At 38.0% G+C, this 27643-nt stretch overlaps 1 protein-coding gene across 1 annotated transcript; it reads right to left on the bottom strand.

The window, feature by feature from the left end:
- Positions 1-22856, bottom strand: LOC146315918 (inactive pancreatic lipase-related protein 1-like). Its single transcript, XM_084735527.1, has 12 exons — positions 22802-22856; positions 21618-21769; positions 18357-18476; positions 15704-15838; positions 15279-15387; positions 13745-13864; positions 13434-13550; positions 10104-10222; positions 7603-7732; positions 4008-4122; positions 1101-1268; positions 1-133 (listed from the first exon to the last, which is right to left on the bottom strand). The coding sequence occupies exons 1-12, from the start codon at positions 22854-22856 to the stop codon at positions 64-66; spliced, it is 1410 nt and encodes a 469-aa protein (XP_084591653.1). The 3' UTR covers positions 1-63.
- Between the last annotated feature and the right edge of the window lie 4787 nt (positions 22857-27643).

Below are 27643 nucleotides of genomic sequence, written 5' to 3'. Positions count from 1 at the left end.
TGAAGAGGTTTGGATGCAAAATCTTTATTGAAAGACCCTGAGTGACATGGTGACTGTGGTTCTTTAAGCTTGGCATGGGAGCACAGACTGGATGGTGTTTTCCACCACGTTCTCTGTTCCACAGAACAACATGCTGTGAAAGAAGAAAAGGAGGTAAAGAGACTGAAGAGACTGAGTGAAACATTGTAGAAAAGAACGCTGATGGATATTCTGGCTATTATTCCTCCTGCTCACTGATGTTATAACACACTGACTGATTGAAATCAGTGTGGGCTGAGAAGCCAAAATATATTTACACAAATAATTCCAAAAATATTGAATAAACCAAGAATTAAAATTATTTTTGTTCTGTTTTGTTCCAGAATGAGCAAAATCTTTTCCTCCATCACTAGAATTTTATTTCTTGATGTACTGTAATTATTTAAAAAGAAAGGCTGATAAAGCATCAGTTAATAATCTTCAGAATGTACTTTTCCATACCATCTCACCCTATCCCCAGCCCCCCAGCCCCCACTCCAGCTGCCCTAACCACTAGAGGGCACTAGGGGCAGTCCCACACTGCCCTCTGGTGGCCAAAGCTAGTCTATGAACTACAGCACAGTGTTACGGGGAACAGAAACACAGACAAGCTCTCTTCATCAGTTCTTATACATGTCAACATTTTTGGGCTGATGGCTGATGATTGGAAGATATCATTGTGTAAGTGCTCTGTATCATCTCACATTAAAGGGAGATTTCACCCCAAAATCAAAAATATCCCCATTTATACTGTTTGGGTGCGATTTGCAGAGTTTTGGAGATATCAGCTGTAGAGATGTCTGCCTTCTCTCCAATATAATGGAACTAGATACCTCTAGCCCTTTGGTGTTCAAAGTGCCAAAAAGATACATTTGAAAAATTCTAAAACAGTGTCATTTTTCAAAAATCATGACCCCCATTACTCAGTTTATTCCACAGACCTTGTTGTGAGCAGTTTCATGTAGAAACTACTTTCTTTCTGCAGTAGAATCTACTTCAGAATCTGCCAGAACTAGTGGTAGTGATCTGTCCCTTTAAACTGTGAGGAGTGGCAGTCATGTTCACTGAAAAGACAAACTTACATCTCCTTGTCTTTTCCCCTCTGCAGCTCCACCTTGGATGCACCATACTTGGGCTTCATGGGGTTTAAGATGTGGTTGTTCCACCTAAACTTCACTTCTGTCACATCACCCACATCCACCTCAGCATCGATCAGCATCTCATAGGTCCTTCCAGGCTTCAGTGTTCCCCTGGAGACATGGCATGAGAGGTCTCACTCAAAACACCACATATTGTAGTAATATCATAATGTGATGATAGTACTTTGCACTTTCATTGCAGTTTCTATATATACAGTAACAGTCCAACTACTTTTTCCTTTGTGATGATACAATATTTCTTTGTCATATTATACATGTTGGTTTATTGGTTTCATCTGGTTTGTGTATCACTGTGAAATCTGATCTGCACAAACAACATGCCACATGACAGAAAACACATTACAGGACTTAGAGAATTACATTTCTTATCTTCAAAAAACAAAGTCAAACTTCAAAATACTTTTACATCATTCTGCTTTATGTAAACTTAAAGGGATAATTCAGATTGTTTAAAGTGTGGTTCTATGAGGTGTTTCTCTACAGTCAGTCTATTAGCTACAGTGGAGGTTGCCATGCTCTAATTTGAGTAGCTGATTGAGTACTGGTGTAGGAAGGTAAGCAATGTTCTGCTGTGGACAGGGTCGGTACCAACATGTATTTTAAACCTAAAAAATCAATATCAGTATAAGTGTACGATATATCTAGAATGTTCTTAACACTTTACCTTGCTGTCAGACAGACTTTTCTAACAGGACACCATTGTTATATAAGCCAAATATCACTCTGTTGCTCAACCAGACTCCATTCATGAAACAGGTAATTTTACTGCTCAGAACTGGTCTACAGCTCCCTCGATCTGTTAGTGTGTTTGTCTTATTGTGTGACTTTGGTTAATCAGAACTCTCCTTTTAAAAGTCACACAAACAAACTAACCAGTTGAGGCAGTGGTAGACCAGCAATTCAGAGGTAAAATTACTGATTTCACCAGTGGAGTCTGGCTGCTTTGGAGAGACTGATATCTGGTGTATTTAATGGTGATTTCCCATCAGAAAGGTTTGTCTGACAGCAAGGTAAAGTCATGAAAATATTCTAAATATAGCATTCACTTAAAATGTTCTTCACTTTCTAAAAGTACCAAATGGTTTTTGCTGTTTCCTGCTGCTAGAGTAACCATAGTTACTGAAAACATTAGAGTTTTTGGTTAAGTTACGGTGATAATTTTGTGTTCCTTATTAAGCTGTGTAGTGTATATTATATATTTCAATAAGAATAATTCTATAACATTATTATCAAGTTGCAGAATTAGTTTACGGCTACATACAATAATTATTTCATTATCATTTACAGCACTTAAACTAGTATTTAAATTATACATTTACATGTGTAGTATTTAAGTTGCCTCTTCATGTCTGCCTTGCGTAAGAGCTTATTAGTTCCTGCCTGACATTGTTTAGGAGGGATAGGTATGAGTGTAACAGTGGAGTGTTACCCCTGCTGTTGGGTGTACTGTAGTGTCAGGCTGTTTTGGTGAAGATTAACAGCAGAATAAAGAAGAAGCTAAAGCCACAAGAACAACTAAGAAAAGAGGGTTACAGACTTCTTGTTTTTTTCTTTGTCCTTGGATTAATTAGCCAAGGCATTGAACTAGTTTACACCCAGTGGGACTTACTGGACAGTGGCTGTGGTCCACAGGTGCACTGTATGATTGTGTTTCAGTTTTATGGACAGTTGCCAAAGAACAGCCTGAAGTGTTTTTTCCCCAGCAGTCTAATTTGGACGACACTTTACAGCATGTCACTGTGGTCATTAGTGGATGATGCTGATACTGACTGTGTGACCAAGCATTAACAAACTCCTCGAACCCTGTGTTGTGTTGGCTCTTTAGACGTTTTATCAGCTTGCTTGTGCTGAAGGGGCAACTTTTTTTTGATGTGGTATTGGGTGTTGTGTGTTGGATTAGTTTTATGAGTACCACTATGAGGACAGTGTCAGACCAATACCTGATGCTGGTATCGATATTGGTGCATCACAACTTTCTGCACTGGTACTCCGGCTGCTTCTTCAAACTGGGGGCGTGTTGATTGCCATCTACTGTAGGCAGTACACTGACTATAGATACTATAGTACCTCATACAACTACACTTCAGAAAATCTGAACTATCCCTTTAAATAGTAAGCCGTACACTCTCCCTCACTGAACATGGCCTCAGTTCTTGTGGAAAAAGTCCACTGAGGGACTCTTTAATAAATGCCTTCTCTCTGCAAACACTGCAGGAGAACAAGGACACTTTGACGCCTGGAGTTTAGGATTACCACTCAACTGAAAAATCATCTGGTTAAGAGGGAGGAGTCATGAGTGGAGCCCATTAAACAAATAACAAATGTGCTTCACACTTCTGTTCCTGCACTTGTTTACCTGTGCAGTGGAACAGTTTGTGGAGGAACCATCTAGTGGCTGTTAGTGAAACTGCAGCCTAAAACCCTCGCAGTATATTATATATTCATAGTATTATAATACAACATGGCAACAGCCTTCATACATTTACATGCCATAAATCTTTTTCCATTTTTCATTTTTTTATTTTCACTTTTTGCAAGATATTTGTGGAGTTTCAGGAAACCTGTTTAAAAGATTGGGAAAATCTGTAATGCCCAGTGCCTCTGCTCCTGGTGCAGCATGCAGAGATAGTGTAAAATCTGTAACATGACACCATCAGTAGATCTGTCCCTCAGGCAGCAGGGAGTCACATGATCAGATAAGAAAAGGTACAGTTGTTCAAACTCTCAGGCTGGGTCAACAAAAACAAGGAGGGAGGTCCTCTTTAGCACCTTCACCTCAGTCAGTGGAGCGACAGACTAAAACCTACAGAAGTGTTCTCATGTTCTTACATATGAAGCCGGTACTCCTTGGTGTTGTCCCTGTCTCCAGCGAGTGCCACATACATGAAGCCTAGGTTGGGCCAGCTGGGACCATCCAGAGTCAGTGTAATTTTGTAGCTGTAAGCTAAAGATAGAAAAGGAGAGTAAGCAGTCACATTATTTTTCCATGCCTCAAGCATGTAGTGTTATAACATTTTGATAGATATACCATTTTCAAAGAATGCAGGGAGAAAATATAAAGTGAAAACTTTGAAATTCTATAACAACAAATCTTTTCTGCAGATTCTATTTCTATTTTGGTGTGTGCACTGCTTCCAGGAAATAGCCAGAGCCTTGGACTTTTCCATACTCAGTTGAGCACTGTGTGACAACATTCAGCTTGCTTTAAGCAGTGCAGGTTGTGATTGACTAATGGTTCATGTTTCCCCCTTTAGGCCTGGTGTAAGCTATAACTTAACATGTAGCCTGTAACTTAAAGGGACAGTTCCCATTAGAACAGTCCCTTCAGTTCTCAAAGACTGGGTCGGGACCCGAAGGTGGATCCCAGGAGATTTTATTTGGGTGCCCAAATAAATTTAAGATTATGGTGGAAAATCTGCAAATTCAAGATTTATATCTGCAGTACATATTTATATATCATATAAAATGAGTCTATTGTTTTAATAATGAGAGGAAAAAACTAGAGCCTGTTAATTGTGTCTAAATGTACTTATGTTGTTTCATTAAGGCTAAAATGTGTGTTTTCCTCATAAGAGGAAGTAAAAACAATGAGATGGCCTGTTAACTCAGCCTAAATGAATTTATTTCTTATTTGTAAAGCTTTAACGTGTATAGTTTCAATAAAGCATCAAAATGATATATGATGGTATGGAAATTGCAATAAAAATGGTGAGTAAAGTTCTTTTGAACATGAACAATGACCCAGAATTTATTGATAAGGCTTATTTTGACTTGGGTCATGATGGTTTGTCATTTTTAAAAAGTGGTTCCCCAGGAGAAAAGCTTGCAAAAGTTTGAGACTGCATGGTACTTGTCCCACATATTCAGACAATGTCCTACATTGTGATTGGCTCTAGAGTTCAAAAGTCAAACCACTACAGGACAGATACTATGGGATAAATTGTGAGTATCGTAGTCACAAACTATGAGATTTATGAGACTATGATGGAAACTAACACAAAGAAAAGGAAGTGCTGCTTTAGCAAAGACTGGGAAACTACTCAAGACTGTGAAAAGTGATTCTTTGCAAAATTTGTGAAGATTTAGGGGAAACACAGTACAGCTGATTCTCACAGGAAACGTGTGGCTACTGAAACTCAAAGATAATTGCCAGAAAGATTAAGTAACAGCAGCATTTTAGACGGCCTCTCAGCACCGGTACCATGTCCCACACAAATATACTCTTTGTTCCACATTTAGTTTGTTGAGATCTGGTCAGCCAAGTTCTCCTTAAAATCCAAACTACACATTTGTCCCGTTATCTGTTGCTGTTTTTTTATCTAGAAAGTTTTGGTGTGACTTGCAGAGTTTAGAGAATATCGGTCATAGAGATGTCTGCCTTCTCAGAGGAAAGGAAAAGTTCAAAATAAAATGTCATCTTTGCCTAGCCTGTGTCCTCTTGACATATATGATCTTAAATTAAGACCAATATGAGAATTTGAACATTTTTTCATACTTCTTAAATTCGGCTCCTGAGAAATAGCCTTTGTCTTGTCTCAGACTAATTTGAGCCCAACTGAAGATCTTAAAATGTTTTTTTTTTTTTGTTTTTTTATTAAAACACTTTATTCATCAGAATTTTCCATTTAACATTTAAGGCATTAACATATGTTGTTATCTCAAGTTGCATTTATGTGCAAAAAAATAAAGGATACTGGAAATTTCCAGCAACCAAAGCAAGAAATTCACATTAAAGAAAGAAGAAAACAAACAAACAAACAAACAAACAACAACAACAACAACAACAAGCAAACAAGAAGGTAGACAGCAAATAAACAAACAAACAAACAAACAAAAACAAAACGAGTGCATCATAGTACATTTAAGCCTAGATTGAGCAGTCCAGAGTTCATTGTTCCAAGCCAGGTAAGCTATTCACATCCCAGGTTTCATAGAACCTTTTGGTCGAGCCATTAAGGGTGAATCTCATTTTCTCCAGCTTGATATACTGCATCACGTCTTTGATCCACTGATTGTGTGATGGTGGTGTAACATCCTTCCATTTAAACAAGATTAAACGTCTAGCCAATAGAGAAGAAAAAGCAATAACCTTCTGTAGGTACACAGGGAAACTGAAATCACGTGGAGCTACGAGTACACCAAAAATACCAGTAATAGGAGAGGGCATAATATTACAGTAAAAAAGGATGACCAGAAAGGGGCAAGTTTTGGGCAAGACCAAAGCATGTGACAAACTGTTGCCAGGGTCTGTTTACACCTGTCACACATATTGCTTACATTCGAAGCAAGTTTAGCAAGTTTAGCTTTTGAAAAGTGTAGCCGGTGTAGAACTTTAAACTGTATTAAGGCATGCCTTGAACATAAAGAGGAGGAATGAACCCTAGAAAGTGCCATGTCCCATTCCTCGTCTGACAGTGGGACCCCTAAATCATTTTCCCATTGTTCACGAATATAGGATATAGAAGGATTATATCTGTCCATAATCTGAGCATATAGTTAAAATGTTTTTTTGTCTCACTGCTCTGATCTTAAATTTGTCTTAAATAATCAGCTCTTGAGATAAAAGAAAACTTGTTTGTCTTAAATTAGATCTTAAATTTGCCTCAGTGGTCAAATTAAAGTAATGAGCTCAGCAAAAGATCTTCTGCTTTTCTTTTCTTTTGCTCCTTTTTTCTCCTGTGGAGGTTCAGGAGGGTCAAATGAGACTTTTATGAGCTCAAAATAAGAATTTCATTTATTTCTCATAAGACAAAGAAAACAACATTTTTCTCTGAGTTCTCACCAAAATAATTAAAATGGACGGCACTCAGCTTTTGGTGCACAAAGCACCAAAAATACTTTTGAAAAACTCAACAGTAATGTCTCTTTCCAGAAATCATGACCCAGTTATTCAAGATAATCCACACAACTTGTCACAGCAGTTTTTTAAGGAACTATTTTCATTCTTTCAAATCATACCTGCCAGTTGTATCAACGCACTAACTAGCTCAGTGGTGCTGACACTACAGTTCAGCAGAGGACGAGGGCATTAATGTTTACATCCCTATTACCTTTTGGAAGAACCACCCCTTTAATATTCTGGATGCATAATGTAGTATAAATTACTATTGTCTAAAAATGTGTGTTGCCTGATACTCAAAAACCCTGGAAACTTGAATGTTTGATATACTGAGGTTCAGACAAAGGCAACATAACACTTTGACTTCAAGTACTACTCTAACTTTCCAAGACTTGAGAAATTAGTCTGATTTCATGGATGACATTTTTTTTTATTCTACCTAGATTCTACTGAATGGGATGTTGCAAGCTGGGGTGGAAATAGCACTTTTTCATTGGAAAATAAAAAAGGTTGCAGCGGTTCTTCACAGTGAAATCGAAGGTCACACTTTTATTTTAGCCAGGACAGAAGGAGCAGGGTACTTACTGCCAAAGGGCTTTGATCTGCCCGTGTTGAGGAAGTACTTTGTCTTGGAAATGCCATCAGTCAGAATGAACTTGTCAGCATTGTGGCCCATCAGAGGACATTTGTCGTCTGCACATGGGAAACACTTTCCCTGTGAAGACAAGGACAGAGTGAGGTATGAAGATGGACTGACTCTTCTCTATCAATCAGTAGTCAGGGAAAACTCCTTCAAAATGTTGCAGATTGCCACCTTATAAATATGAAGGTGGAGAATGGTGCTGGTTTTGCACTAAGTTCCTGTGTGGGAACAGGCTGACTTTGCGGCTGTCAGCTATGGCTGCAGGAATAACACCAGGGAGTGTTTACGAGGTGAGCGACAAGGAGGTGCTGTCATCTCTCAACAGGGACATAGTCATATGAGGTCATGCTCGGAGCTCTCCGGGCCTCCTTTGATCGGGGACATGTGTCCAAAGCAGGGATAAACTGTCATTAACACCAACAGCTGCAGATACAAGCCCTCCCCGTGGAAGACATGAGGGAAGCCCATTTACATCCCCTCCCCCTATCGCCGCCACAAAAATCCAATCTTGCCGAATCGACTTCTAAAACCAAAGAAATGGTTCACAGCCATATCAGTGTCATACAGCAACAGGTGGCAGTCCCAGACACATGCCCCTTCTCCTTCTCCAGTCCTGCTCTCGTCTGACCCCATCTGATGGCCCTGAGTCACTTTTAAAACTGAGGATACAAGATTTCCTCCAGATCCTTGGTCTGTGGCCCCTTTGCCAGACATTTTAAGTCAGTCATTGTACAAATACAAACATGCAGCAACCTCCAGGGATGAAAAATTAAGCCAACGTGAAGCGTCAGACTGCAGCTTCTCGAATGGCCACTTGAGGCTCCAAAAGTAAGTCAAACCCCGTAAAGCCCCATATTAAAATGTTAAACTTTACACTGTAAAAACTAAAAAGTTGAGAAAACTTAAAACTTCAAGGCAATGGACTGCAATAGATTTTTGAATTTTGAGCCCAACACAAATTCTTAAGTTTTGCCAACTACTGAAAATCTATGTCTTCTTTAGATGAACTTAAAGCTTTGAATTTTGGAAACACAAAACATTGTGTTAAAAATATTGAGTAAATTAATTAATTTTTCAGTCAATGAAAAAAAATAAGTTTCTAAAACTCAAAGATTCAAGTTTATCTAAAGAAGACAAGTAAATTATCTCAACTAAAAATTATAGCTTAGCAAAACTTTTTAAAGTTCATGTCAAAACTTAAGAGTTTGAGTTGGGCCCAAAACTCAAAACTCTATTGCAGTATGTTGCCTTGAAGTTTTGAGTTTTCTCAACTGTTTTTTTTTTTTTTTTTTACAGTGTACAGTGTACTGTAGCTAATTTCCCTGTTCATGACAACTGTACAGGGGCTGAATTTTTATATAACTCAATTGTCTAAATTATATCAAAGCTTAAAGCTATGCATAATTAAGGGTAACAGGTGGGTGCTGGCACAGGGTGGTGTCTAAATGGGAACTCTTAATCTAAGAAACTCTTATACAATTGTATTTTGTTTTTTCACTGTGCATAAAGCTGTCCAAAGTAATTATGATTTTTATCATGATCGTATCACATTAGGAAAAATATTACACATTTAGGAAGATAGCACTTGGTGGTCACAGGTGACTAGCTGCTTTATTTGACTCCAAGTCTTGGTCCATTTTGGTTTAGCCAGAGCCAACACTCTGGGCTTTAAGAAACTTATGGGTGATGTCATGGAAGCTCCGTCAACTATTTATTAGAGCTGTAAATCACAAATTCAATCATGATGCAATATTATATTGATTATTTGGACAATAATAAAATACATGCCAATATCATAAAGTCTGCCACAGTAAGAGTTTGATTCGACTCAATTCAAGGATCTGTGATGGATCTCAGACAGTTTCATACGTCTATTTAACACATTCAGTTATGTCAGCTCACAAAAAGCAACTAAATTATGACTCAACAATTTCATGACTCAATGTTTCCAGACGATTGTGACACAGGGTATTTTAAAATAAAGGTGAATATTAAAGATGACAATAAAGACTGATATTTTCACTTTGCATCGATAATGCTGGATCATTGAACACTGAACTGATAGCTCCATAACTTTATTACTTGATGGTTCTCTTGACTGGATGCTGTCTGATTGGTGCAAACAAAGTGGATCTGGGGAATTAAGTGTTAACATGTAGAGAATGAAGAGTGTTAACATTAGTTGATTCAGAAAATGACAGGAAAACACAATTCATTGGTGTTAGACCAAGTTGAATTGCAAGTCTTGAAAGTTGAGTATAAAGTCATCAGCTTTGTGACTTGAGTCTGACTCCAGTCTGAGTCATGTGACTTGACTCCACACCTCTGACATTTAGAGAATTCTAACTGATCCCATCATATAGAATGAGACACTAATGTCTCATTTTGTGAATTCTGTAAAAAAATACCCACTTGGTCAGGAATGTGTAGATATTGGACTCACATTAGCAAAACTGTCCTTGTCAGAGCAGGGGAAGCCTACAAATCCTTGGGGTTTGACGATGCTCTCGCTGTAGTACTCATATGCACGGATATGGTTGCAGGAATCAAACTTCTTGGTACCTGGCAAAAAATAGGAACAAATGTGGAAAAAGAGGGTAAGGAAACAAGGATTGTGTGAAGATGTGAATGCCAATGCCAGTTCTAGAAGAATTTTACTGGGGGGGCAGACTGGGGCTAGTTGTTTTGTCAGAGGGTTATATTTGACCTGGGTAGTAGGAGCAGAGCACAAAAAACAAGAAATACCAATATTTTTGTATATTTTGGCAAATTAGCATCATTAAAAGTAGCCAAATTAGCTGTTAGCAGTTCCAGTTTGATGTGTAACGATACAGACAACTACATATCACTGGATTACTTTGATACTGAAGAAATAGCAAGAAGGAGCAAGCTGGTCCACTAAAATTGAAAGTCTTCACTCTTTGGAAAAAATGTTTGATAATATACATCTACTATACTTATTGTATTAGTATATAGAATAACATATATTATATACTATATTTAGCAGAAAATACCATGATTGGTATTTGTTTCAGTAACAGGGTGTCAGTGCCATATCATTACAAGAAAGTGATCATTTTATTATTAGGGGTCCACAGGGGGGTCCAAACTAGGCTTAACTGATCATCAGAAAAAAATTATGATCAATTAATCGATTAGTCATACTTACAAAATCTTAAAAAAATTACATTTACCAAACAACCCCTCAATCAAAACTTTATATATTGTTTATATATTATATATATTGCAAGTTCTCTGACAGCATTCCATCCACCCCCATTTTTGGTTCCTGTTAAAACTTTTTATAAATGTTCACTCGGAACTCTTTCAAAGAGTTCTACTGAGAACCCAACATAAAGGGTTGTATCTAGAACCCCCTGTAAGAGGTTCTACAGGGAACCCTTTTATGGTGCAATGGTTCCACTTACAACCCTCTCTGGATGTTCTATCTAGAACCCTTCTACCTTTCTGAGGGTGCTAACAAGAATCCACCCAGGGGTTCTATTGAGAACCTTTTGATATGCCAAGGGTTTATCTAGAACACATTCAGGAGGTTTTACCAAGGATCATTTGGGTTTTATCTAGAACACATCCAGGGGTTTCTACCGAGAACCTTTAAATAGTCCAAGGGTTTTATCTAGAACACATTCAGGAGGTTCTACCCAGAATCTTTTGGGTTTTATCTAGAACACATTCAGGGGTTTCTACCGAGAACCTTTAAATATTCCAAGGGTTTTATTTAGAATCAACCAAGGGGGTTCCACTGAGTACTTTGTACCCTTGAAAGAGTTCCTCAAGGATTTCAACAATCCTTGAGGAACTATTTCCTCTAAAAAAGGTTATTTGGATGAAAAGGGTTCTGAATGGAACTCCTAGTCTTACAAAGAACACAAAACCTTTCTTCCAAAAAGGGATCCTCAGAAGCTAATTGTTCTGGGTAGAACCATAGCCCTTCAGTTAGAATCCTTGTGGAACCCTTATATCTAAGAGTGTAGCCTATGAAATATATAAAGAGCTACATATTTCAGATGTTTATTTGATAGTACATTGATTCAATTTTACATGATTGATCAAATTCTTAACAACCAATTAATTGATCATCATTTAATTATTATCGTGCCTTATTCAAACTTAATGTTTACAGGGGCTGGCCCCCGTTGCGCCCCCCCCTTGACCATGATACATCACTGAGCATGAGAAAGATCTGGTAGTTTGGAACAATGAGAAGTCGTCAACTAAAGGGAGAATTATTTGTAAAAATATAATAAAATTTGTTACTTTACTACTGAGACTCAGCACAGAAAATTAGGATTTGAAAGTCAGCACCAGTAAAAGAATAATAAGGAGAATCTTGGAGACAGAATGTGAGACAGAGAGACAGAGTCTGGCAGAGACAAACATAGAAGGAGGTCATGGCTTGTGTTGTTTTCTCTTCCAGGACAGGGCAAACACCAGGCGCTCCAAGACCTCCAGCTATGCAGCCCTGGCTCCCACTCTCCCTCTCTTATCTATACCATCAAAAGTGGCAGACTCAGCTGTGCCAACCCTCAGCCTCTCCACCTCTCCCCCCCGTCCCCAACTGCCCCCACCCCCTCCAGACCCAGGCATGGCACCAATGCTGCCACTTGAGCCTCGCTGCTCAGCGGCACATTTCAAAAGAAGGCCGCCGTCATCCATATTAGAAAATATTTGCTAAGATTGGTCCAGCAGGAATAACTCCGCCTGGGGTTCCTTTACGACTTTTCCATTGGGACAACTCCAATATTCCACAGAGCCTCGGCATTGTAAGTTGCATGGTTGAGAAAATAGGATGTGAGTCATTGTGTTATGTATGGAAAGCATGCCTGCTGTGATGGAGCCTATAGACCTGAGAACCCTGGACATGTAGTGTATACAGCATATCACAGTCGTATATCAAAGGTCACATCATGTGCTTAAGGTTATGCATGCATTTTACTTTGTAGCTTCTCAAAGGAGAAACCAACACAGACAGAGAAACCATGGAGCTTAATTACCCTGAATTTAGTGGATTTAGACCAATCAGAAAACAGATAAAAATGAAATGAAATGTGAATGATTGCTGTATTGTCCTTGATGTTTTTTTAATTATTATTATTATTATTATTATTATTATTATTATTATTATTATTATTATTATTGTTGGTTGCTGACACTCACCAAAGTGACTCATATCCTGAGATGTCAGATGTCTAAAGACACTGGAATCATGAATCCTTACGGATCAAGGTGGGAAATAATCCAATTCCCTCACAGCTGCTGTTAAGGTCAGTGAAGGATGGTGTTCTCCACATGAGACGCAACATGTTGTATTCCCTTCACTTGCAAAAGACACCACTAACATAATCCAGGCAGTTATTAGTGGTACATAAATGTGTTTTTTAGGAGACATTGTTGGGATGTGTTGGACTGTTGCAGCTGAAAATTGAAAATAATTCTTTTTCCACAACAATGTGATTCAGACTTGATATTTTCTTGATAAAGACAATGAGCTGCTCTTAGTTGTAGTTTTTCAGTTCAGAACTAAACGACATGACAGGATAAATGGTCAAATAATGATCAGAACTGTGGGAGTGACCTATGAAAGCTTTACTAAGCCAGCATTGACAGCCACAGACACAAAGAACACAAACTTGCCAACCTGACTGAGTGTGAAGGACTGCAGTCTGATTGGATGGCAGAAAAACTACCAAATCACCACTGTGATCGCTGCATTTCCACTTCCTTCATTAAAATGTGTCTGTGTGTGTCTTACCCTCCCAGATGGCGTCCAGGTCAGTGGGTTTGCCTCTGTTGGCAGAGCAGCCAGGCATCAGCTCTCCTCCGTTGGGGTAGAAGTCGATGTGACCCACAGATTGTGACATCCCCAGACCTGAGAGGATGGAAACAGAAAGAACTTTCACATTAAGATTCATATAATGTTGAGTTGAATTTGATGAAGATAATCAAGAATCAGTTCCTTTATTTCCAGCTCTAGAAACAGCCAGAATAGCATACAAAAGGGTAACTGAAATTGGCTGAAAACATGGAGCACTGAATATTGTTTTTGCTAAAAGTGATATGTACCAAGTTTGGAGTCGAAAGGAAGTGCATCGGTGTGAATGACATCAACAAAGGTGGCGTCGCTGGTGTCCAGGCGCACAGAGGCATTAGTGCCCTGGAAGTAAGGTTCAGCTGGGTCCAGTCCTGAGCACAGAGACGACACACAGAGGGATCAGTGGAAGGACCTGGATACAATCTGATCTTATTACTATAATTAATTTAGAAAATCTAATAATCAAACATGTAGATACTGAGCTGTCTCAGAAAACTAAATCACATGATAACTTAAACAAAGGGGAACATCCTTTCATAATAAAGATGCTGTTGGTTGCCAATAGTGGCATCAGTCTCAGCCCATTTACTCTGGGTATTATTAGAATTTTAAGTAATTACATTATTGTTGGGCTGGTGTCCATCAGTGTCCAGCTGGTGATCATTGTCAGCAGAGGTGTGGATTCAAGTCACACAACTCAGACTGACACAGTCAGACTGAGTCACAAATTTGATTACTTTAGTCTCAACTTGACAAATTCAAGTGGACTTGCAACTCGACTTGGACTTAAACACCAGTGACTCGTGACTTCACTTGGACTTGAGCCTTTTGATTTGAAAATACTTGATACCCTCCACCATGTCCATAGATGAAAAACACTTTTCATTCTCAGCAAGTCAACACTTAATTCCCAAGATTCACTTTGTTTGAACCAATCAGACAGCATCCAATCAGGTTGCAGGAGAGAACCATGAAGAACTAACGCTATGTTACTGAGCTCCAGTTGGAAAAAATGACACCACGGATCATTTGGTTCACATACAAAACTATGAGGTGGTCAACAAAAAATAAATTGCAATTCGAAAAAGGTGTGTGTTGAAAATTACAGATGTAGAGAACTTCCAACTTAATTCAACAATGTTTATAACTTGGGACTTGTCAGTCTTTTAGAACAAAGGAACACTTTACACATCTGTTACATGAGACAGGTGTGTAGGAGAGAGGTGAGTGAACCAAAAACTTGCAAAAAGACTCCTCCATGCTGTCTAATTGCAACATGCCATTTATTTGCAATGATTTGGTACTAGACCTACATCAGGCATATGAAGGTCTATGTAATGAGCTGACAATTCAGTCTGATATCAGGTCACAAGATATTAGGAGAGTGGATGAATGTTTATTTATTTCTTCTTCTTCTTCTTCTTCTTCTTCTTCTTCTTCTTCTTCTTCTTCTTCTTCTTCTTTATTTTTACTGTAGATTGATGGATTACCAATATGTTGGGCCAGGGTCAATCAGTGTCAAGCTGGTAATCAGTGTCAGTAAATTAAATTTAATATTATTAGACTTAAGTTTAAACACAGTGTCACAAAATGTAATAAAACAAAATATCATGTTTTCTAAAATTCAAAAACCCAAAATATTTTATAGAAAAAAGGGAAAAAAAGATTCTAAGTTCATAAAAGCCCATATTTTTAAAGATAATTCTCAGTAAATTCATTTCTGCACCATAGTGAGTGTCTTCAGTCTTCAGTTAACAGAGCATAATAATACTGCAGCAGGTTTACCTGTGATGCGTGCGAGGCCGGGGATCCTGCTGCCGACGTCTCCTGCAGCATGAGCTCCCAGACTGTGTCCAATAATGTGGAACTTATCAGCCTTCTGCCTGTAGTTGCCCTGCATCATGCAACTGTATGTTAGATTCAGATCCACCACATATCACACATGCAGCATACAATATGCATACAAAATATTTTCAGTTTATTTGGTTTATTTTGTTTTCGGCTTCTGTGAAGACACTGTTAATCTGTTTGGAAGCAGTAATAATGAATCTACAATAAAGGGATTATTCTCATAACGTCATTTTCATTAAGAAAGAATACTCATAGTTGTTCTCAATCACTCTACCATTCATTTATCAGAGCACATCATTGTTTTTGAAGTTGTGACCTCTGCCTACAGTGAGCCTGTTAATGATGTTAAGTATATTTACCATGAGGAACGTGATCATGGATGCTGTCTGTGCAGCCACCAGCCTGGCATTGTTGGCAGCTTGGGAATATTGAGTCTTCACACCTTTCTTCCACTCTACAACAATGCAGTTCATACTCTCCCAATTCAGCATAACCTAGACATGGCAACACATTTTAAAAACTTTTAAAAGTTAAGCATGAAATATCAAACAGAGGACAATAAATCCCTGAGTGCAGAAGAGGATAAACAAGAAATAACAGAAACAAAACCATCATATAAAAGCAAGGAAATAAAAAAGTATTAAGAAGTATTTTAAAATGGCAGCTGAATCAGATGATCTAATAGTGTCAGGTGAACTATTCCAAAATTTAAAGTAAAGGTGTCACAGTCTTGTGGTTCATCTGGTAATGTCCTGTTTTATTTTGATTGTCTTCCCTTGTGTGTCTGTTGTTTTTACATCCTGTCTTTGTCTGTTTTCCTGCTCTTTTTTGAACACTGATTACTGTCACCCGTTCTTGCGTGTCCTTACCTGTGTCTTGCTGTCCTCCTCCTCCCTGTGTGTTTAATCCTGTGTCTTTCCCTCCTTAGTTGCTAGTTTATCTTCACTGTGCTGGCAAGACCGCAGTGGTTTCTTTGTGTCTCTTTGTGGATTTTTGGACTATTTGTTGGATTTGCACACTTTGGACTTGGTTTGCCTTGTTTGCCTTTTTTGCTGGTTTTGTAAGTTTTTTCAGTGTTTTTTGCATTTCTATTAAACTCTGGATCTCACGTCAGATTGTTGCATATGTATGCATATGTATATGTACACACACACTCACACTACAGTGACCTCTGGAACCGTTTAAAAATGACAAACTGGAAGTGATGTAGATCGAGGCAGATGGGTCAAATTAGATCAGAATGAACATTAATAAACCTAGATTGACTCTGAAAATGTTGAAAATGTATATTCATATCAATATGATGGACCACAAGCTCATGATTATGAGCCTGCTAGGTGTCAAAGAGACCAGGGACATAACAGGGTTCGGACAGATAACAGTCACAGGACAGAAATTGAGTTGTGGTGTGAAGAGATTCAATAAAGAACCAGGCAGGTGTCTTAGTGAGTGAACAGCGTTAGCTAACGGATAATCCTGTGTTCAGCTCATGTTCGAGTTTCAGCTTTTATTAGTCCTGCCTCACATCGCCTTGTCTCCTTTAAATCCACACACAGCGCCGCAGCAGCAAGAAGAGAGGGTGAGGGAGAGAGGGAGAGAGGGACCGAGAGGGTGAGGAAGGGGGGAGAGAGACGGACAGAGACATAGACTGAGAGAGAGAGGGAGAAGGAGAGGTGAACAACAGTTCCCTGATAAACTTTGTTTGTTAGGTGCTTGTGTGGTCAGTGTCAGCTGGGGGTCAGACCACCATTTTAGTTGTGGAGGCTGCAGTGATGCCCCGCCTCTTCACCTGCATGAAACGCACCCAGGAGTGACAGCCAGTGTCCACTCCTCTCCTGTCAGGAAAACCGCTGATTCGATGTCCTAACAAGCAGTAGTTTGTGCACCCGTAGCTTCACAGTGATTCAGCATGGTCACGGTCATGGTCAAGTGAAAAGCACAGTAAAACTAGGACTACAATACCAACTCACTGAAAAACCGTTGCTCAGACTTAATACAGCCTACTTCATGTAAGTCAGAGGCAGACTCAGGAACAGCTATTTCCTCTTCATACCTAATATGATGCAACATTTTTAAAAAAAAATGTTTTTAAGAGCTTGGCCAAAACAGATCACTGTTTACTCTGATTTTTGTCCTTATGACCAAAAGACCTTACATTAAGTTTTAACATTGTCATTTTACACAAAATTACATTGAAATTTCATTAAGACATTTAACCTGCAAGTTTGTTAAGTGAGCCAGAGTTTATATTGAAATGGTCAGCTGTTCTATTTGGTGTAGCGTATTGTAGACAGATAGCGATGCAAATTAGAGTCACAGGATATTAAAACAAAGCAAAGTTATGAAGACTAAGTATAGAAATCATAAATTCTCAAATAGAAGTTGGAGCCTTTATTTACCTCACTTGCAGAAGGCACCTGGCCTTTATTTGAGGCAGGCTTGTATTAGAGGCAGGCCTTTATTTTTAATTTGCTCTGTTTGATAAATATATCATTGCTTTCAGATCTGATCCTGTTTTCCCTCTTAAATGTTTACTGCATTAGGCTGTTGATACAGCACTTCCTGTATCCATTTAAAAAAAAAAAAACACTTTTTTTTCTGAGGCTTTTGTTATAAAATATTTGCAGAAGCATGTTCTGAAAAATTCAGTGACTTACTACATGAGTCCCATTTGGTATTTCAAATGTAAATGCCTTCTTGTGGCGTACAGTTTGGCTGCGACATTAACATATATACCCACAGACCTGCACTGCTATCTCATCTTGAAGACTCTTATTGTGGAATTAAAGTAGACTTTAAAGGCCTTTAATTATTCCTCTTAGAGAGATGAAGAGTCAATAAAGGAAATTCATTTTGGGGTAAATATGGCTCTGAAGGCCAAAGCAGTTTTTCCATAAACATACACACATATTCATTTTTTATGATGCTCCTTGATTAAACTGTCATTGTCCGTTCTTCATGATTTTCACATAGAACATCCTTGAAGGACTTTTTCAATGTGTTCTTTCTTACCTTACACATGTCCTGTGGCCAGTCCTCATCTCCTTTCTCCAAATAACCAGGAATGATGAATCGAGTCTTTCTCATCCCACTGTAGTTTGATACCTCGATGGTTTGATCAGCCTTGATCTCCTGACGGTTTCAATAGAAAAGCAATTTAGAGCTTTAAACGATAGATCCGCATTTTTTAAAGTCTGTCATAATACAATACTCACATGGCCACGTGTACATAAAAAGCATTGCTGGTTTTTATAATTGTTAACTGGATTTCAACTAGGAACGGGGGACAAAATCCAACAGCTTTGTTTTGAGCAAAAGAGATGTGTGAACTCTTTTTCAGAAAGTTCAGCTGAAGCTAATATGAGGCTTCTGCAGTCTGCAGTTAGTCAGATTATTTGGATATCTTTCAAAGTTGTGGTCTTTGTGTTACTGTCCCACTGCTTCAGCAAGGTCATAAGAAATTCATCATAATAAACCTGTAACTGTGAATAGAATCCTTTGGATTTGTCTAACTCATGCTGACTTCGTGTGAACTTGAGAATCTTTTCTTGCACACAATGAGGACTGTGGTCTGTTGCCATCACTTATATTGAAATTACTTTGAGAAATTCCAAAAAACACATAAATTTAAAGATGGTGCATAAGAACATGAGAGAATGCCCTCTCGTGTGGCCCAGTGTCCAAGACAATGTGATTAAGTGTCCTCTAAGGTAGAGAAAACATGATCAGGTTCCCTCTATGGTGCCTTACAGTGGACAAAACATGGGCCATAGACCGCCTTCCATGCTAGAAGATGCATTGTCCTCTTGTTGCCTCTAAGTAGGCAGGTTTCAGTGCAACATCATCACAGAGATGCTCTTGTAACTAGGGGGCAGAACCCAGGCTGGTCACACAGCACGGCCAGTGTTGCAAACAGATTTAGTGACTTTTCAGACCCTTTTAGTGACTTTACTTCTAAACAGCGAGTGGTGATTTTTTCTGAAAAATCATAGGGGTCTCTCTCTTCCTCCCCCTCCCTCAGGCTGTACTGGCAGGAGGATGTTCATGTCTAGAAGGAAACCCCAGACCCATGAAAAATCTTGTGACAGTGATCATTCTAAATTAAACCAACTCGTGAGAGTTTTGCAAATCAAGTGTTCCCATCTAGACATGACCCAGGAGGACAATGGTCCCCATCCCCTAAGCTAAGCCCCCCAGCCCAAACATACACCAATAAGTGATTCCAAAGCTTTATTGTTAAACATTAAAATTAATTGTAATTGTTGCCAATGTTAGAACCTTTACCTTTATTAAATGTCTCTTTTCTAGTGGCTTAACTTTCTTTTTGTAACAACCCAACTGAGTAGGCTGTCAGAGGGTACCATGGAGGCCTCAGGGGGAAGATGAGGGAAAATTCTAAATTAAAAAAAAAAAAATGTAAATTGAGTTTTTATTATTATTAGATATCATTACGTGTCATTGTAAAATATAATTTAAAAAATAATTTTTAGGATTATATTTTTACATTTCTTGTAGTATTGTCAATGGGCTTTCAAAAAAGGGGGGGCAGGCTTCTGCTTTTGGGGGAAAAGTTTGGGAACCCCTGGGCTAATACAAATTTATCTTTACCAAAAGAAATGAGAAATTTTTCATTTTCACAGAGCTTGAGAGGTCACAGAGGTATGGCCTACGTAGCCTATACTATTTTTCAGTTATGGCAAAGTAAAAGTATCTTTTTAAAGGGTTTTGTATACAGACTTTTGTATAAATTGTGATTTTAGTTAACTTGTGCAAATCAAATTTTTGACATTCTAAGAGCAGACAAAGCCTTGGGGACCCCCTGAGATTTTTGCCATTCCCCTAAGGGGGCCCCAGACCCCAGGTTGGGAACCGGTGCTGTAGGAGATGAAGTTGTTCCTACAGGCTGTAAACATGTAAATAGTTTGTCGTATTCTTTCTCTCCAGATTTCTAGCTTAGTGTTTCTTTACAGAGTAGATCTATGGGTAATCTGGTCATTTCTCATCATTACTGAGAAAAAATTTACTGATGTATTCAGTTTGAGTTTTTAATGTAATCAGTGCCATTTCATCACTGTCACAGACCCAGCTAGCTGTCACATGTGTCTTATGTCTTGTGCAGTATGTTTACAGTAGCTGTCTTGTTTTAATGTGCCATGCTTGAGAGATTTTAGTTGGGTCTCCAAATAAAATAAAAAAATATGGAGGAAATTCTGCAGGTCACCTTTTATAAAGGATTCAAAATGTGTTTAATTAATTCATAAAGTCTTAAAATATATATATATAAATGTATATAATGTATATATGTATATAAAAATGGCAGTAAAAATGGTCAGTAATGTTCCTTTATTCATGAATTAATTAATAAGGTTTATTGTAACTTGGGTTGCAATGGTTTGTCATTTCAAAAAAACTGTGTCCTCAGGAAAAAAGTTTGGAAACACTGCTGGAAAGATACCTTGTCCCGAAGATTTTTCCTTTGACTTAATCAGCTTATTGACATTAATGATGCGTCCATGCTCCTGATATGGTTAATAAGGAGGACAAACAGGCTCGATAACCAACAAAATACAGGTAGGCTGAGCAAAATTAATAGCACATGTCAGCAATCCATAAAGTTTTTGTGATTCGGCTCCTTTTAGCTAAACATTTATATGAGTGGCAAACTCAGTGAGGCAGTTTCTTTCAGAGGCTTGATGACTATAACAATAGTCAGCTATTGCTAGCTAATATTTTACATGACATGCTAATATGATATGAAAGACTAACAAACAGATCCAACTCTGAAATGGCATTTTATGATTGAGTCAACAAGAATTTACAAACTATGTAAAGTGAATGTTTATTACAAACGTTGACCACAGTCTTTTGATCAGCTATCAAAGACACTTTGCCCCATGAATGTGTCCACCATCTAAAAAAGAAACCTATCTAGAGTTAAATATTTAATTGTTCCCTCTGTGTGTTTTATTACAGAGACTTAGTAATCTTTATACTTTGAGATATAATTAATTTTCATCTTGGAACTGTTACATCATGAAGTTTCAGGGCACTGCTGCCCCTCCCCACACAGCTGGTGCCCTTTTTATATTTTTTGCCCCTGCTCCTCAGACAACCTGAATCCACCACTGAGCATGAGAGTATCATTTTAAGATAGAAAAAAAACATGAACCCATACGTTAATTGATTTCCTTTTTTCTCCACAGTGGTTATACACAGACACAGACTCCTCTCCTTAACAGTTACCAAACTAAACAAAATAAAACCTTGTCTTGCCTGATAGTAGCGGTTCTTTGGGGTGAAGAGGAGGAAGCGGGTGCCTATCTCCTCAGGGTGCCAGGGCAGGACGGAGGCTGGTCTCTGAGCAGTGCCCCCCCAGGGAGGCAGGTCAGTGAAGCAGCCCAGCTCATTAAAACAGAGCTCAGCCGCTGTGGACACGTAGAGAACACCACTGAGACAAACCCTCACATTTTCACTGTGATAATATTACATCCATTCTTGAGAACTGGGACAATAAGGTCCACATAAAATAAAACAAATAAAAAAATAAAAAAAATCATTTTTTATGAAAATGTTGGCCCTTGACTGTTGTGTCCCAATTTAGTTTACCTTTGGCTGCCTGGACCCTCCACTCTTACGGTGTTATCACACTGACCTCGTCTGGTCTGGACTTGTTGGTGTGAAAGCACCCTAACTCACATAAAATAATGACTTTTAAAGGGATATTTCACCCAGAAGGGAAAATTCCACCCTGATGGTGATTGAGGGCTGGGTTTACTTTGTTAATCCACAAAAACTCTGAGTTTCACAGGAAAACAATGATATGATATAATATGATATGATATGATATGATATGATATGATATGATATGATATGATATGATATGATATTTATAGCTATATCCAGTATATAATACTGTCAAACAGGGTTGATTACGATGATTTTCACAAAGTGAAAGCATAGCTTCTGTATGGTTCTGTAGACCAGTTAAAGTCTGGGCAATCTGTTATGAAGGCTACATGTAGTGCAGCATTATGTAAAAGTATAATGTACTCAGTATGTTATCATGTCAGAATGTCTATCTCTTGTACTTACAAAATACATATATGTGCATTTATAACTATTATTTTTTGTTTGTTTGTTTATCTTACCTGTTATATCTGTGGATAGAGGCATAGATATATTGTTATATTTATTACTGTCATTATTTAACTTTTTTTTCTCTAACTTTAATTTTGTCCACTCAGACATTTTGGTGGGGGTGGGGGCAGATGTCTGATCTGTATTAATTGAATTGAATCTTTTTTCGGGGAAAAAATGGAAAACTCATATTGTTGAAAAAACAACAACAACAGAAAACAAAGTTAAAGCAGGTGAAAGTGAAACAACAAAGGAAAGCTGTATGTTAAGATGTTTCATAAGCAGGAAAAAAAAGAAACCAAAACTTAACGTCAACTTACCATATGATGCTCCGATGAGGAAGCAGAGCAGACCCAAACTCCTCATCTGTGACATCTGTTGGACATAATGCCCCATGAGAATTTGTGGTTGTAAAGCAGTGAAATAAAGATATGAAGGGGATCGTGCTGTGTACTCACCTCGAGGCCAGAAAAGAACATAGTGAACGAACCCTACGCTGCTTTAAATACTCCTGGCTGCCAGAAGTCTTTTTGCCCACGTAGAGTGGGAAACACACAGGTGACAGACCAGCAGACATGTCAGAGTGTGAGGCAGGTCAAAAACAGGTCAGTCACATGTAGGCTTCATACATACTTCATGCCTACAGCTGTGGCTCAGAATCTGAACATGTGTTGATCAGCAGATGTGTAGAAACATGTTAGATATGGATATGTTCAGTCAACAAGGTTTGATAATCACAGGTGAGTTTTGTATGAGCAGCTGGAGGAATAATCTGCAGCTCAGGTCACCTCAGGGTGAACCTGTGGCTGCTTCACTGATACTCACAAACTTATCACAGCACTATGAACATAATCACCACATGGAGGACAACTTAAACTCTGGAAACAGGTCAAACAAGGAAACAGTTTTGGTATTTTTAGATGGTGGCTACAGCAATGGAACAAAGGCTAAATTCAGCTTCAGATTTACGACCCCTTAGTTGGAGAATAGACTTAAAGTCCTGCAAGTCATTAAAATGAGAAAACGTCTCAAAATAATGACTTTTAAAAGGATAGTTCACCCAAAAATGAGAAATCAGTCATTATCTACTCACCCTCATGCTGATTGAATACCAGGTTTATTTTGTTAGTCCACAAAACACTGCTGGAGTTTTACAGGAAAACAGTGTTGCAGAATGTCCCAAACAATGGAATTGAATGGTGACTAGTTTTCAAACATAAAAAACCAATGGAAAAAAAAAACATTAAATGCCTCCATACTACTCATCTGGTGTAATCCAAGTCTCCTTAAGTCCTGATATGCTGTTTGCACTCGTATCAGGACCACACACACTCACTTCACTCAGTGTGCACATGAACGTGGCTCCAAGCGAAGGATCTACAGTGAAGATTCAGGCTAAAAACATGGTGAAAATAACTTGGATTACACCAGACAAGCAGTATGGGAGCATTTTATGGGTTTTTATTCTGTTGTTTTTTTTATGTTTGAAAAGTAGTCATCATTCACTTCCATTGTCTGAGAGATTTTCTAACACTGTTTTCCTGTGAAACTCCAGCAGTGTTTTGTGGACTAAAAAACTAAACACAACCTGCAATCAACATGAGGAGTAGATAATTAAACAGCATACAGTATATCTGGGTATGTGGAAAATACTGATTGTGTTCTGACTGAATTGTGGTTAAAGTTTTTGAAGGTCAAGGTCAAGTTTATTTATATAGCACATTTAAAACAACCTAGGTTTGCCAAAGTGCTGTACAATCTAGAAAGCACTATTAAAATACTATATATATATATATATATATATATATATATATATATATATATGTATAGAAATAGAAAGTACAATATTAGAGTGCACAGTACACAAAAAATGTAATAGAAAACAAAATAAAGTGCACAATAAGCACAAAATTCAATAAAGCAGTCCATAAATCAGCAATGTTTGGCTCAACATGAGTCAAAAGCCAATGAGAAGAGATGAGTCTTCAGCAACAACTTAAATATCTCAAGAGTCTGGGCAGATCTAATACACAATGGTAAGCTGTTCCACAATTTAGGGGCAGCCACCAGAAAGCCACTCAGTTTTTAAAATTGTTTTCATAGTACAACAAAACAAAACAAAACAAAAAAACAAAACAACACAAGCAGAGGAGGAATTAATTCATGATGTCACATGTGTATGCCATTGCCACATAAAATGTAAATATTGTATGTATTTATGCATCATTTTTCACCATTTATTTTGTTTCTTTAGAGAGCTTGTGGTGGTGGCTCGAGTGTTAAATAGAAGCAGTGCACTAGATCAGTGTTTGTGCATTCAGCATGTGTGTAATGATGAAGAGTCTGTCCCTCTGTGTCCACGGCAGGAGGAACAATGAAAGTCTCCCCCTGGGATCAAATAAACTACTGCAGTGGGTAACACCTTACTTTAAGTCCCCCTATTTACATTTACATGCAGCATATAAACACTTATAAGCTACAAGTAGCCATATTTTGAAGTGGTTATAAATGTACAGTATTTACTGACAGTGATAACTGACATATTTTAGATCATTACACATGGTATTTTGCTATATTTTCATTTATATCTTTATGCAACTCTTAAAGGAGCAATATGTAATAATTGCACACACAAAAATAAGCACAGCAGTCCAAATAGAGCCATAGACTGCATATTAAATAGGTTAAAATCTTATTTAATATATGATCTATGGTTGTCATTTCCCTCCAGCCCCTCCTCCCTAGAATCAAGGAAGCTCAGGCAGGTTGCAGGAGCACCACAGGAGCTCAAGACAAACACAACATTGTGAATTCACAATAACAAGCAACGAGGAGTCCTCCACTGAAAGTTGGTCAGCTGTTTATAACTGTCAATTGTCTGTCAATGTAAAGTTCAGCCTGCAAACACTGCTCTGAAATACCACACTTTGAGTTAAGTTGCTGCTTGTCTCACTGCTGCCAAACTCAATTAATATTTAGCTCAAATTAACTGTTAACTGTCTAACATTTATACCTTCTACAAGATGCTCATAATCAGACACTTAGTCACTTGGCAAAACATTCAGCATTAATTTGAGCTCTAATTAATGTGAAACAAGAAATACAAAACAGTTATTTGGGCCCAGAATAAAAAAAAAAAAATCAGTGATGTCCGAGAAGTGAGCATTTCAACTTAACATGTTTCCTTGATCTCTGATGACACATCATGGTCATGTTATGATTTACTACAGTAAACATATTACAGATTTTCCTTCAAGTGTGCCCACAGGAAGAGTTATTGATTTTAGCAAATAAACTCACAAACACAGCAAGCAGCTATTACATGTTTTCATACTGCTTATGAATGCTAAATGAGGGAGACTATCAATGGTATTGACACAAGAGTAATTTTCTTCAGATTTTGGATATTCTTCATACTTTATGTCCAGTAGGTGGCATGAGAGAGTAAGTAAATGTACCAGTCTGCCTGCTGAACCATGTTCTGTCACACCTCAGTTTATTCCCACTGCCAGTGTGCTGCTGCACACCTACGTTGTTTGGATTCATGACGGCCATCATGCAATATGTAATATCATACTGTACTTCTAGCAGCATCACTGCTAAAGACTGCTGACTGATTCATCACATATTAAAATTTTTCAGTATGTCACAGTAATTAATGTGCAGAACATACGTGCAATACATGACTGTGAAGTGCTACATGTTGTATTTTTAAGTTCAAAATGTGGAAAATAATTGATTGATCTCCACTCATGCACTGTGTCCCAACTGCATGCAACTGATTCAGCTTTGTTTCGAGTATGATAAAAAAAATCATACAAAATCAAAAATCTACAGCAGAAGTGTCCTCCTGGTCGTCCCCATGGTAAATAATACATGATAAGGGGCCTTCTAGGATGACTGTTCACTGAATAAAATGTGATGCAGTGCAGTCATACACACTGCCTTACACGCTGTAAAATTACTTGGCTCAAAATTTCATTAAATTTAATGTAGATCATCAATAGTTGCCTGTGTTTTTATTTTAGTAGTTGTTGTCCTTAAACCATGGATTGAAACTGTTTCATCATTAATTCATCACAGTTTTTGGCACGCTGGTGCCCTGCCACACACAGGTGGTGGGTTTTTACTTTTTCGACCTGCCTGCAAACACAATAAAACATGGATTTGTCAGTACAAGATTGCCTTGCAGTGACTGAATGTGTATTTAGGCCTGGGATTCACAAACTTTTCACTGCCAAGGCCCCCAAAATAGCATTCTGTGTCTTTAACAACTCATTGACAATACTACAGAAAATGTAAAACATATAAAATTATTATTAGAACTTTTACAATGAGGTACATAACAAATATATATTTTATTTATTTATTTTTAGCATTTTCCCTCATCTTTTCTCCATTAACATGAGCTCCCCTCACCCCACCTGCCAGTACCCACTGGCCCCCAAATCTGTTTACAGATTTAGGAACAATATTTAACATCCCTGATCGTATTGAAAAAGATATTTTCACTTTCACATATTTCATACATTTTTTCATACATTTTTGTTATATTTGTTGTAACACTCTTTACATCCCTACAGCTATCAATAAATCAAAAGCTCTGACTGTCCAAGTCACTGTCCAAAATTGTGGACCAAACCACTGACACTTGTGCAGGCATGACAGCTGACTCACATCAGACAGCTGGGGCCAGTATTTCAAAACTTTTTATCCAGATCACAATGATGCAGATCGGATTAAGTCTCAAAATTGGGTATTTCAAAACCAGGAGATGTGATCCTGATCTTACAAAAACAGGATATGGATTTGGTAATCCAATCCTACCCGGAATCCAGATTAAATGCAATTTTGTGTATTTCAAAACTCTAAGGTGCAGATCAGGATAGTTTTGACACTAAAAATCAAGATGGTCCTGATCCCACTGGATTCAGCATGGATTCAAGGTGGATGTAGAGACATGTAGGGCTCATTGGATGTATTTAATTATTATTTTATTAATTTCTTGCATATTAAACTAACACAGATCCTGCCAAAACAACATCCATTCTAAGTTCAACAGTTAACCAATAAACCAATATTTTCAATGACAACACCAAAAACCGTCCAAGCTGTTGTTGCGTAAAAATGTGTCAGTGCAAAAACGATGCAAAAATGATTCA

The sequence above is a fragment of the Lutjanus erythropterus genome, chromosome 14 (genome assembly GCF_056507025.1).
Source record: "Lutjanus erythropterus isolate fLutEry1 chromosome 14, fLutEry1.hap2, whole genome shotgun sequence".
Lineage (NCBI taxonomy): Eukaryota > Metazoa > Chordata > Actinopteri > Lutjaniformes > Lutjanidae > Lutjanus > Lutjanus erythropterus.
This window is presented reverse-complemented; position numbering and strand designations above follow the sequence as displayed.